Source organism: Coffea arabica, chromosome 6e (genome assembly GCF_036785885.1).
Source record: "Coffea arabica cultivar ET-39 chromosome 6e, Coffea Arabica ET-39 HiFi, whole genome shotgun sequence".
In the NCBI taxonomy this organism is placed as follows: domain Eukaryota; kingdom Viridiplantae; phylum Streptophyta; class Magnoliopsida; order Gentianales; family Rubiaceae; genus Coffea; species Coffea arabica.
This window is the reverse complement of record NC_092321.1, coordinates 51,884,553-51,898,315: the sequence shown is the minus strand read 5'-3', so window position 1 is coordinate 51,898,315 and position 13,763 is coordinate 51,884,553. Positions and strand designations below refer to the sequence as shown.

General features: G+C 36.4%; 2 protein-coding genes across 2 annotated transcripts; both read left to right on the top strand.

Moving 5' to 3' along the window:
- The first annotated feature begins 954 nt into the window (after positions 1-954).
- LOC113691882 (plant intracellular Ras-group-related LRR protein 6-like) lies at positions 955-5,675 on the top strand. The gene is made up of 3 exons (XM_027210209.2): positions 955-1,312; positions 2,697-2,866; positions 4,684-5,675. The coding sequence occupies exons 1-3, from the start codon at positions 1,109-1,111 to the stop codon at positions 5,354-5,356; spliced, it is 1,047 nt and encodes a 348-aa protein (XP_027066010.1). The 5' UTR covers positions 955-1,108; the 3' UTR covers positions 5,357-5,675.
- A 3,760-nt stretch (positions 5,676-9,435) lies between these two features.
- LOC140009913 (uncharacterized) lies at positions 9,436-12,748 on the top strand. Its single transcript, XM_072056253.1, has 5 exons — positions 9,436-9,890; positions 10,100-10,390; positions 10,654-10,942; positions 11,040-11,338; positions 12,124-12,748. The coding sequence occupies exons 1-5, from the start codon at positions 9,436-9,438 to the stop codon at positions 12,746-12,748; spliced, it is 1,959 nt and encodes a 652-aa protein (XP_071912354.1).
- Positions 12,749-13,763: the final 1,015 nt, after the last annotated feature.

Sequence of the window (13,763 nt, the reverse complement as noted above, 5' to 3'; positions counted from 1 at the left end):
TACATGACATTGAAAGAGCAGAATTCATATACCGCCTAGATTTCAGGAAGTATAAAAAATCAACCATTGAAAACACACACCAAAAAGAGTTTCTTCACCAAGATATCGATATAATAAGAGAATCTAATTACACAAGAATAAATTCAATTAACAGCTGATCATGTAATGCAAACTGAATGGAATTTTTTTCATATTAACACTACAAGTCCGAATAAAATCCACAGAAAATAGTGGCCAAAATGCTTGCATTTTATATCAGTAGTTTCATTGAAATGTTAACTTTTATTGGTTGCCAACGCAACTTCCTCCATGATTCTTTCTTTGTTGATGACCATGTAAAAAAGAGCTTAGAACTTTTCTTTTGGGTATGTATTAAAAACTTCTTCAATCAAATACAAAAAAAAAGGGAAAAGAGAAGAATGAAAAAAATGAAAAAGAAAAAAAAGAAGTATGAGTTCCAAGACCCATTTTAATTATTGTCCTTATTTACCAAAATAATTTAATATCAAAATAAGAACTTCCTCGGTCCGTAAATCCGTACCAACTTCCATGTTTCAAAGTCAAAGAAATTCAATAATCAATTTATGCTCCTTGTAAATATAATCACACCCAAGTTCTAAGGTCAAATTCAATAATGCAATTCCCAATATTAAAGTTTCAACGTCACCAAAGTGTGATCAACATGCAATATTAAATTTTTTGGCCAAAATAAAAAAGAAAAAAAAGAGAGTAGGATTTAGTCCAAAACCTTAGATAATGCCCGGGATGACCGCAACTTGCGGGCAGCCTTATATGATTGCTACAAATGATGGTTGACTTTTCTTATGCTTTAGGTGGTGGATTATTTACGCTACATACGGACCTGTACTTCGCATAAAACAAAAATATAACGAAACGTCGTCGTCATGCACTCGCGTCCTGCTCATCCGTACAAGTAGTTTGCACTTTCCTCGGCTTACTATTTATACCATGTGATTTTTAGTATGTTTTTAACAAACACATGATTTCTAGTTTCTTTCTCTCTTCACTGTGTGTTGTGCGTCGTTTTTTTCTTTGTTCATTGTGAGTTGTGGATGGTGGAACATTAGGGGGGGCCGGGCAAGTATAGATGTTGCACCAAGAGCAGCACCACAGACAAGTGATGAGGATGGATCAAAAGAAGAGGGTGGAAAGGACAAGATCAGCCAAAGAAGAAGAAGAAGTAATTCTTGAGATAGTGGATATGAGTGGCATGGCTTTGAAATCTATGCCGGATCCTTCTATCAATACAAGGTTCATCTGCAAATTAGATCTCTCCAACAATGATCTACAGGTGCTATGTCAAACTAGTATAAAGTTTTTTTTTTCTATATGTATGTGTATTTTCACTATTTTGTCGTGCGTAAATATATACTTTTTCATTCCATTTTTGTGTGCGTTTTGTGTTCTCTTCTTTTACCGTGACTGGGGTACTTTTTCTTTTGGTGGGAAAAATTCTTAGAAAGGATGAGAAAGAAATAAGGGAAATTAGGAAATAGAAAGCATGAAATTAAGAGGAATAAGAAACTTTTAGTTACACATGGTTCCTACTCCTATACATGATATCTATGGGTGAACCTTGGTGCATCAGTTTATGATTGGGAATGGCAGGGAAAGAGTCCATTTGATGGTTTATTGCTGTTTCAATTTTTTTTTTTTAAGTTTCTTTTCAAGATGGAGGCCTTTAGGCCTAGCTAAGTTACGTTTATAATGAAACTTTGGGTTTTTTTTTTTAGCCTTTTCTTCTTTTGGGATTATTGTAGGAAGAACAGTTGGAATATTGTGTATTTTGGGTTGGTTGTTTTCCTAACATGCTTTGTAGAAATCACCCAGAATTGTGTCATGCAAATTTTAAGTAGTTTTTTAATCCAAAGGCAGCTCTCAGTTGCTCACCACTTGGTTTTTTAGCTTCTAAGAAGCTAAACTAAGGGCAAAATGGTATATGCCAAAGTTTAATTTAATTTTGAACATCAAAGAAATTAGACTAGTTGTTTTCCAGCAAAGATAATAAGTTGAGAGTATCTCTTAAAGTATCACTTGCTTGCATATGCAATGACTAACCTCAGATTTGAATGGTTTGTATATATGCTGATTACAGTACATTCTTTCTTCATATTTATTGTTTTAACTTTCTCTCCCAAAATATTGTAATAAACATGTTCGAATACTTATTTTCTTTTTCTCTACAACTCTAGTGCATTGGAGAATTTTTAAATTCTTTTTTTTTTAGTAGGGAAGAGGCGGAATTTAAGAAGAAGAGTAAGGGAAAGAGAATTGAAACGTAGAATTTCCAAGTTCTGGGATTTTAATTTCAACCGTCAAATGAAGGCCTTCTCTACGTATTGGGGAGTTATTATGACAAATGATACATACAAAATAAGTTGGCTCATGATTCTTAAGAACTTGATGAAAGTGTAAAACAAGAAAAATATAAAGCTATAGCAGGGACCTTCTCTTATTAGGTTTTCCTAATTAATAAAATAATTAAATTCTCTTTTCCAAAGTGACCCTACTTCAGAAATTCTTTGAAAAAGTAAATGATATTCGTTGATCATACTATTCATAAAGGACATTCATGGTATGAATATTGAACTTAATATGATCAAGTTAAGTTAGAGAGGTCAATATAATTTGACACAAATTGAGTTTTTTCTTATCCAATTTGACATGGATTGCAGAGTATACCAGAGTCTTTAACAGCCAGACTACTAAACGTGATGGTGTTAGACGTGCACTCGAATCAACTCAAGTCTCTACCAAACTCCATTGGGTGCTTATCAAAGCTCAAGACATTGAACGTTTCTGGCAACATGCTTCAATCTCTTCCCAGAACCATTGAAAATTGCAGGTTGGTCATGCCACTTCATTGGACACTTTAGTTGCTATGATATGGTCATCAAATGCTGAGGTTGAAGAATCTTTTTTTTTTTTTCCTTTCTTTTTAGACAACAATTAACGGACGTTGCTAATTCCCTCTTTATCAAAGGTCATAGTCCATGGTCCACATAGTTTTAAAAAAAAAATAGAAGTAAAAATTTATTAGGATGCATTAATTGGCAGCATGCCCTTTACATAATTGCCTTAATGCTCAATATGACGTGGTTTGTTACTCCCTCTTATCAAGTTTAAGGTTCGAATTTTGGATCTTACTGTTTAGAGGTGAGAAATGTGTGGGAGGAGAGGGAGGGTAAAAAGATTAAAATAAAAAATACGACATGGTTTTTTACTCAAAGTTTTTACTTTTTGAAAGTAAAATATGTGGGAGAAGAAATGGTTTTTTACGAAAGTGAAAATACGAAGTGAGAAATGTGCGGGAGGAGAGGGAGGGTAAAAAGATTAAAATAAAAAATACGACATGATTTTTTACTCCAAGTTTTTACTTTTTGAAATTGCTTGAACGGTTAAATTGCTAAACAATTCTTTAGTCTTCCGACTTTTCAAACCACGACAATTGCTTTCAATGGAAGCCAAAATTATGATTAATAATTCTACAACTAAATTTAACGCTACGTACACTGACTCTAAGTCAAATGTACATCATAATATATATTTTGTATATTCCTAGTCAAACCTTATCCGTAAGCTATTAAAAATTCTTTAACTAATCATGCGCAAGAAAGTGCACTAGACCCTTGGAAAAATAAAATATTCTACTCCCTTTAGACAATCTCACGTATCTCATAGCTTATTCGGAACTCAACATGCTTTTACCTGAAGTTGCGCTAGGATTGTTTTAATTTGTGCCAATAGGTCATTAAGTGTTAGCTTAAGTGTAATTAATATCATTAAATACTAATTTATGCCATCAAAGTTGACAGAGAGATTATATTGTGCCTGAGTGTTATGAGATGGCACACGAATTAGTCTGTCATATTACACTAGTACATTTTCTTTTCCCCCCCTTTCTGTGCGATCAGTACATTGAATTTAAAAAAATTGAATTGTTGACCAACAAATATATATCCTAAATTCGAGCACAACAACCCAACGGAATATTCCAACAATGGTCAAATTATCTAAATTATGATCATCTGTAAGATTCTTTGGTGGCCAAATTGGTCTTTTAATTGAAACTGATTGCAGTAGTAGTTGCATTGTTGTAGAGAATTTTTTAAATCAATTGTACTTTTGTCTTTCTATAATAGCATGCTTATACTTGCAAATCAAATAGTTATGACTCAAACGGAGTACCTATTGCGAATGTAAACATTCACATGCAGCCCCGAAAAGAGGTTTAATAGGCATGCATGTGTTTTCTCCTTATCAAAAAACGATCTTGTTAAAGGGGTTAACTTCAATATTTCTTATATGCTCTTTAATCATGTTTTACTAGACTAAATACTTCATGAAATTGGATATGCACTCGTAATGTCCTTTAAAAAACATGAACAAATTGCAAAATGCGAACCTTCTAGTCATGCTTCTTGACCTATCCAATTCAATATAAACTACAACAATTTAATTTGGATTAATTTTTCCTACGATCATTTCATACAGTGACAAGTTTAGTGAATGCCACGACATCTAAATTTTTAAATACTAAATTTTGCATGTATATCATACATCTAAATTTGAAAGTGTATATACTGACAGTATATAAAAGATTTATCCATTTAATTGATTCATTCAAACTTTAATTCAATGACGTTTTCTTGTCGATGGCAGATCGCTGGAGGAGCTAAATGCAAATTTCAATAAACTGACTCAACTACCAGACACTATCGGATTTGAACTGATTAACCTCAAGAAACTCTTAGTCAACTGCAACAAGCTGGTCTTCCTCCCCATGTCCACTTCCCACTTGACCAGCCTTCAAATTCTTGATGCTAGATTAAACTGCCTTAGATCTCTTCCTGAAGATCTTGAAAATCTAATCAACCTCGAAGTCCTCAACGTTAGCCAAAATTTCCATTTCCTAGCAACCTTACCATATTCCATCGGTCTTCTCTTGTCCCTTGTTGAATTAGATGTGAGTTACAATAATATCACCACTTTGCCGGAGTCTATAGGGTGTCTAAAGAAGCTTCAGAAGCTGAGAGCTGAAGGAAATCCGCTCGTTTCGCCGCCGATGGATGTCATGGAGCAAGGGTTACACGTAGTGAAAGGATATCTGTGTGAAAAGATTAATGGCATGCATAATAACTCACCAAAGAAGACCTCATGGTTTGGGAAGTTGGCAAGGTGTAGTACGTTCAATGGTGCAAATATGCCTAGAGAAGATGGTGATAACTATATTATGCATAATGAAAGATCTATTGACAGCCTTTCTTCTCCTAAATATTTGGGCATGTTTTCTCCAAGAAGGTTGTTATCACCTAGGTCCTACTTTTCAAGATAATGGAATTACAAATCTTATAGTTTCACTTTGGAAAGTCTGTGTATTGATTGTTGTATGGATAAATCCTAGAGTTTCAGTTTGGTAAATATGTATAATAGTGTATGGTGCTCCAGCTAGGTGGGATTTCAATGTAGTGAAGGGATGCGTACATTCTGGTGTCTTCTTGAATTCTTATTTTTAATTCTCTCTCTTTAAATTTTACAAAAGAGTGTATAAAATGGCATGCCAATAGTTGTTCTAATGGCGCAGACCTTCATCATGGTCATGTAATTTATGCACATGTTTCATCTTACAAATATATGCATAGATATTACCTTCATCTAGGCTTTTTTTTAATATTTTTGTTTAAAGAACGTTAATTTATATTGATATAGGAAGGTTGAGGTTCAGGAATTAGGATTCTAGGTTCAAATCCCCCGCCCCTTCTACGCTCTTTTAGTCCCGCCACTCTCCTACTGGAAAAAAATTAAAAAGAAATTTATATTGATACAGATGGAATTTACATCAAATCTAATTACCGAGCAAGTGTCCAGAAATTACTATACTACCTGTGAACCTGAGAGTGGGATAGAAGCCCTGCGTTCCATTCCTCCATATGCTTAGACATTACCATCATCTAGTGGGACAGTAGGATTTACTTTTGGGCTAACTATAGTTACCAAAAGTTGAACATGTCATTCCAGAGAAGTAAATCGTCATTCTTATAGTCACTCAGCTTGTAGTTCTATGTTTAATGAATCATATAGGAGTTGATGTGTAAGTTTTCAAAGTATGAGGAATAAGGTGAGATTATCTAAAACTTTAAGGGAAAAAACACACTTCAATGCCTCTACTTTTGTGGTGTGAATCAAATTTGGAGAAGTGCAATTTTGGTCCCAATGTTTAGTCTGTAAGTTGCCAATATATATATTATTTTTTATCAATCGGCATTTGTCTATCTTACATCCACTTCTTAGCCTATACTAAAGGGGAGGGCCCAACTGGATCATTGGAGGAATCGACGGGGACTGAACTACCATCAGATCAGGCTGGTGTACTGCGCATCCGTACAGATTTAAGCCACTTAAAGTGACTGCCACATATAGTGGCAAGTGGTGGGAGATAAAGTTTGAACCCTTGATCTCTCAACCCACCAAGCCTTAAAAGGTTATCATGGTGGCTCCCAATATTTTGAGTAAAAGAAATGTAGTCTCCAAAATTTCTAATTTTAGATAGATTTAGGATAATTGAAAGAAATTTGGTAATGCTTAACGATCAAAATCAAAATAGTCATTAGTCAACAGTTTTGCATTTTTGGTTCTTTATTTTTGGTGTTTTGAATCATTATAGTCCCTTAAGTTTCAAATATTAATTTTGAGAGTTTCAAGATGAAATTAGGTGTGGATTGGGTTGAATTATTTTAAATTTGTACAAGAATTTTTAATAATAAAAAACATGACAAAGCTAAATAAACTTAGTTTTCTCTCTCATTTTTTAAATTTATTTATTTGATGTATTCATTCTACTCATTCCTTATATGTTTATTCTTTTTTGCACACTTAGTTTCAATTTTGATAAATACATCTAATTTTCATGAATAATTAATTGGTAATGAATTTTATCATTTTTTTAACTTATATTGATAATGAAGTTAATCATTCAACAATTGTTCTTTGGCATTTCAACAGGTAATCAACTAAGTTTTAAATGAAATAAATATTTTACATAACAGTTTCAATTATTTAATGAAATTATCTATGTGCATGAACATAAGTATAAATGCATTAAAACTCTATTTTTGGAATATTACATTTTAATAAGAGGAAAAGAAAAGAAAATAACAACAAGAAGTTTTTCCAAAATTCATATGAGCACTTAATATTGATACTTTCCTTTACTAGTTATTGTAGTCACAACTCTAAACCACAATCATTTGAAGCCTACACCAAGAAGTCATGCAAAATTTTGTGTAATTCTATTTAGAATAAAGTTATGCATTAAAATTAAGATCCTCCTCTTCTTCCACAAATTTTCTTTTTAAATATTATGTGTGCATTTTTATTTGATTGTAATTAATTTAACAAAGAGATGCTCTTCAGATTAAAGGATATTGTTGTGTTATTGTACAGTGCCCTTAAGGATTTTTATAAAGATTTGAGAATGCATTTTCATAATTTTAATTTAATTTACATTTTAGTTCATTTGAGAGCCTTACATATGACTATTTGAAATACAAAGTACCATATTGATCAAAACTTCAAATATTAGGCACCAAACATGTAAAGTCAAAGACTGTTGACTAACACCGGCTTAAAAAATGTAAGATCAAAATTTTTGACTAACAGCAACTTATTTTGACCGTTAGCAATCATGACTTTCTGTTAGGTGTTTTAAATATAAACTAAAGATAGAAAATCTTGGGGACCACATTGTTTTGGTTTAGGCATTAGGGATCTGTCAGGAACTTCATAAATAAGAGGGGTCGTTTTGTTCATAAAAGAGTGTGTTTTGAGCTCAGGTGTTTAGATGTTGTGAAACTACGTCGTTAGACTTAAGTTGACAGTTAGTCTCTTAATTGTAGTTAGTTAGAAATAATTGCATAAATACCCCTTTTCATTATAACTGAAAACAATTGAGTAAAACTTCCAAATTGGATATTTTCTTCTTCTCTCTCCTTTCGGTTATGCTCTCTCTTTTTCCCCTTTCTTCACTTTTCTTTCCCAGTCTCCCTTCTGTCTTTCCCTTGAAACCCCGGCGGCTAAACCCCAGAACCTGACTTTTGGTATCAAAGCAGCCGATCCTTGGCTGCTGAGACATTTCCATGGCGGAAAATACTAGATATCGATCACTGGAGGATCAACTTAAGAAGAAGGAGAGTAGAATACAAGAAATGGCAGAAACCATGGCCGCGCTTCAAGCTTTGGTCAGAATGAGTTGCAGCAAAAATTGCATGATGAAATGGAGCAGAATAACTCCAGGTTGGAGACAATAGTGGGGAATCTGGATCAGAAATTCAACAAGATGGACCAAAAGTTCAACACACTACTGAAGGTAATGATGAAGGAGAAAGGACTTCAGGATAGTGAAGGAGAGGCACCAGAACCACTTCTGCCAACCCCTCCCGCACATTTGAGACTGATGACCCCAACCGAGCTGCTAGGCCACCAACATGAGACAGAGGTAAAATGTTCGTACCTAATTTGCCAAGATTGGAGCTACCTATGTTTTCTTCTGTTAAACCTAGGGAATGGTTGAGGACATGTCAAAAGTATTTTCTGAATCATCAAATACTAGCGAACCAGAAAGTAGATCTGGTTGAAATGTTTTTGGAGGGAAAAGCTGATAATTGGTTCCAAGGAGTGAAACTAGCCAGGCCTGGGTTGTCCTGGGAAGAATTTAGTGAACTGTTGTGCGAAAGGTTTTCTGGAAAAGGATCCCTTGACATAGTGGAGGAGTTTAATAAACTACAACAAAAAAGGGACAGTCGAGGAATATGAGGAAAAATTTGAAGAACTAAAAACACTAATGCCCACCAGGAACCCCAGACTAGATGAGTCATATTTCGTTTCCAGTTTTATTAGTGGCCTAAAGGATGAAATCAAACCTATGGTGAAGATGTTCAAACCACAGTCCCTGCCAAAGGCCTTTGAAGTGGCTGAATTACAGGAATATGCCTTGGAAATTCAGTCTAAACAATCTAAACCATCTGGGAAAGTTGCAGTAGAACCTAAATTTGGAATGTATAAGAATCATGCCAATAGTCAGAGCCATTCCAACTCATACAAGCTTCCTGCAATTACCCCTAATACCAAGAAGAATGAGTATGTACACAAGGAGATTGGGAGGATCTCAGCTGAAGAATTGCAGTACAGATGTAAACACAATTTGTACTACATGTTTGGAGAGAAGTTTGGAATTGGGCATCAGTGTAAATCAGGGAACCTGAACTGTTTGGGTATTGAGGAGAAGGAAGAGGCTGACTTTGAGGATGCAGTAGGGGAGCAAGATGAACACACAGGCAGATTGGGTGAACTTGCAGAGGTGTCCTTGAATGCTTTGTTAGTGCTATAAAGAGAAAGTCAATTATGTTGGTGGGTAATATGAGAGGCTTGCCAGTTAAGATCCTAGTTGACATAGGAAGCTCTGATAGCTTTATTCATCATAGGCTTGTTAATCTGTTGCATCTGCCCCATCAAGCTATAAATCCCTTCATTGTGACCTTGGCAGATGGAACTGACATAACCAGTGGAGCAATTTGTCCTAAGGTGGTGTGGTTGATACAAGATTACCAGTTCCAGTTTGATCTGAAGGTAATGGAGTTGGAAGGATGGGATATCATCTTGGGTATAGGTTGGATATGTCAATTCAATCCTATTACTTTCGACTTTCACTCTCGCAGCATTGCTCTTAGTAGTAGGGGAGAGCTACTTCACCTCGAAGGCTTCATTAATCAACCTGCAATGGAGCTAGTGAGAGGCAAAGATCTCAGATCTTTTATTCAGGAGAAACAAAGAAATTGTGCAACACTGCATGCAGAACTCAAAAGAGATCAAGAGTTAATTATTCTAGAGCCAATAGAAAGGGTCCTGCAACAATACCCTTAGGCGTTTGCTACTCCAAAAGGGCTACCCCCAGAAAGGGAGACGGATCATCAGATTATCCTTAAGCTAGGGGCTGAACCCTTTAAACTCAAACCATACAGGTACCCTCATTCCCACAAAGCAGAAATTGAAAAACAGGTTCAGATTGAGGACTTTTTAACAGGTTCACAAATGGAATCATTATACACAATACAAGTCCTTTTGCCTCACCTGTATTGCTAGTTATAAAGAAAGACAATTCCTGGAGGTTGTGTATAGACTACAGAAAACTGAATGAGCTAACTGTCAAAGATAGGTTTCCCATCCCCAATATTGATGAATTACTAGATGAGTTACATGGTACAAAGTATATGTCCAAACTAGATCTCAGGGCTGGTTACCACCAACTGAGAGTTAAGACAGTAGACACCCACAAGACTGCTTTTCAAACACATCATGGACATTTGAATTCCTGGTAATGCCTTTTGGACTGACAAATGTACCAGCTACTTTTCAGGCATTGATGAACAGGATATTTCAGCCGTTTCTGAGGAAGTTTGTGCTAGTTTTTTTTTTTTGATGATATCCTGGTTTATAGCCCCACTTTAGAATTTCATGCACAACACTTAAAAACTGTACTCAGAGTTTGGCTGATAACCAACTTTACTGCAAGAGATCCAAATGCTCTTTTGCTCAAACATCCATAGAATACTTAGGTCATGTGATCTCTGATGCTAGGGTAAGTATGGACTCAGCTAAGATAGAATGCATAAGGACTTGGCCTACCCCTAGCACAGTCAAGGAATTGAGAGGTTTTCTAGGACTGACTGGGTACTACATGAGGTTCATCAAGGGGTATGGGGTGATTTGTAAGCCTTTGACTCAACTATTGAAGAAGAAGTGTTTTATATGGAACCATAATGTTCAGATAGCTTTTGAGGACCTCAAAAAAGCTATGACTACTTCACCAGTACTAACCATGCCAGACTTTGAACTTCTCTTTGTAATAGAAACTGATGCCTGTGGGGTAGGCATTGGGCAATTTAATGCAACAAGGACATCCTATAGCATTCCTTAGCAAGGCTTTATCAACTCAGAACCTGGGGCTATCTGTGTATGAAAAGGAGCTTTATGTCTTGGTGCTGGCTGTGACCAAATGGAAGCACTACCTGGTTGGCCATCATTTTGTCATTAGGACTGATCATCAGGCTCTCAAGTACCTGTTGGAGCAGAGGCTTACACATCTACTGCAACAGAAGTGGCCCACCAAATTATTAGGATTAGACTATGAGATACAGTATAAGAAAGGTTCAAACAATGGGGTGGCTGATGCTCTATCCAGAAGAAAAATAGAAGAAGTTAGAGATAGCAATGCCATAACACACTACATGTGTGCCCTTTCCACAGTACAACCAGCTTGGATGTAAGAGCTTATTGGGAGCTACAATAGGGATGCAGAAGCTCAATAGAAAATAACTCAGTTGCTAATAGATCCCAATGCAGATCCAGATTATCAACTGGACAAATGGGTGCTTAAATTCAAAGGAAAATTATACGTGGGGTCTGCCAATAACATCAGAGATAACCTGATCAGAGCCCCACATGATTCAGCAGTTGGAGAGCCTTCTGGTCAGAGGGGATGCTTGCACATGACACAAACTCTATTCCACTAGCCTAGAATTAAAAGGGATGTCATTTAGTTTGTACGATCTTGTGATGTTTGTCAGAAAAACGAACATGAAAATGTCCCTTACCCTGGACTGTTGCAACCTATCCCAGTTTCTCAACAGGCTTGGTCACACATATCCATGGATTTCATTGAGCAGCTTCCCTTATCTCATGGTTTTGATACTATTTTGGTGGTTGTGGATCGATTAACCAAGTTCAATCATTTCATAAGGCTCACACATCCATATACAGCACAACAAATAGCTCAGGTTTTCCTTGACAATATATATAAGCTACATGGCCTACCATTTCTGACAGAGATAAAATCTTCATTAGTAGATTTTGGCAGGAATTGTTCTACATGTTAGGGATAAGCTTGCATTACAGTTCATCCTACCACCCTCAATCTTATGGTCAAAGCGAAAGAGTAAACTAGTGTTTGGAGAATTACCTCGGATGTATGTGCAGTGAGCACCCTACACACTGTAGTAGCTGGTTACCTACAGCTGAACTCTGGTATAACACTAATTTCCATACCAGCCTGCAAGTCACTCCATTTGAAGCACTATATGGATACAAATCAAACCACATCCCTGTAGGACCTTTCCATGATAGTGTCATACCTGCTGTAGCTAACATGGTACAGGATAGGCTCCAAGTCATATCCCTCATCAAAGAGAACTTAGCCAAAGCTCAGAATCGCATGAACTACTTCGCAGACAAACATAGGACTGAACGTACTCTACAAGTAGGCGACTGGGTATTCCTCAAATTGCAACCCTATAGGCAGCAAACAGTAGCCATTCGAAAGAGTTTGAAACTAACTGCTATGTATTTTGGACCATTCCAAGTTATCGCAAAGGTGGAAGCAATGGCCTACAAATTACTGCTACTGGAAGGAGCTCGAATCTACCCTGTATTCCATGTCTCTTTGCTGAAAAAGAAGATTGGAAACACTCAACCTATTGAACCTTCTTTGCCAGCATTGGATACAGCTGATCAATGTCTGTTGAAGCCTGAGAAAGTTCTTAAAAGGAGGGCTACCATGCAAAATTCTCAACCAATTGTTCAATATTTGGTGAAATGGAATCATCTGCTGGAGTCAGAATCATCATGGGAGGATAAGAACTTCATTGACAAACAATTTCCAGATTTCCAAGCTTGAGGACAAGCTTCATTTAAGGGGAAGGGATTGTCAAGAACTTCATAAATAAGAGGGGTGACATTTCGTTCATACAAGAGTGCGTTTTGAGCTCATGTGTTTAAATGCTGTGAAACGACGTCGTTAGACTTAAGTTGACAGTTAGTCTCTTAATTGTAGTTAGTTAGAAATAATTGCATAAATACCCCTTTTCATTGTAACCGAAAATAGTTGAGTAGAACTTCCAAATTGGATATTTTCTTCTTTCTCTCTCTGTTATGTTATGCTCTCCCTCTTTCCCCTTTCTTCACTCTTCTTTCCCAATCTCACTTCTCTCTTTCCCTTCAAACTCCAGCAACTACTCTGACAGCTAAACCTCAGAACTTGATAGGATCACGTTAGCACGGACCAAGGGCCTGGACGGTTGTCTGACAACCGTCCAGAAACTTTTCATGGCCAAGATGTGATGGCCCATCATCAACGGCCAAAACGAAGCCACGTCGCAAAGTTATATCAGCTGAAGAAGACGGCGTCGTTTTATTGAGTGGCAATTTAAAAAATAAAAATTTTGGAAACGGATGGAGCATCATCGTCAAACGGCGTTTGCATACAACAAATTTATCCTGCCCAAATTATTAATGAAAAGTTCATTTTTATCAGAAATCCCCATTTCACTTTCCCCATTTCCCAAACCCTTTCCCCGTTGTCTGCTAATGCAAAAAATCACTCCACAAAAGAATTGCCATTTCACTCCACTAAATCACTCCCATTTTACTCCCCGTTGTCTGCTAATTTCCAAAATAATTGCCTGAATTCCTCCTAAGGAAGACCCACGGTTTTTTTTGGAGGAGGAGAAACTGCATAATCCAAGGCCCTGGGGTGTTGCAATAGTTGGAGATTTCAGATTTAATCGAGACCAATTGGTGGCACAAGATCAACGAATTCGTTGAATGGCAAGATGGGATCTTTTACACTCTCTGCGCTGCCTATGCCCTTGTCTCCTCTGTTGCCCTTATAATGTTTATCCGCAACATTGATA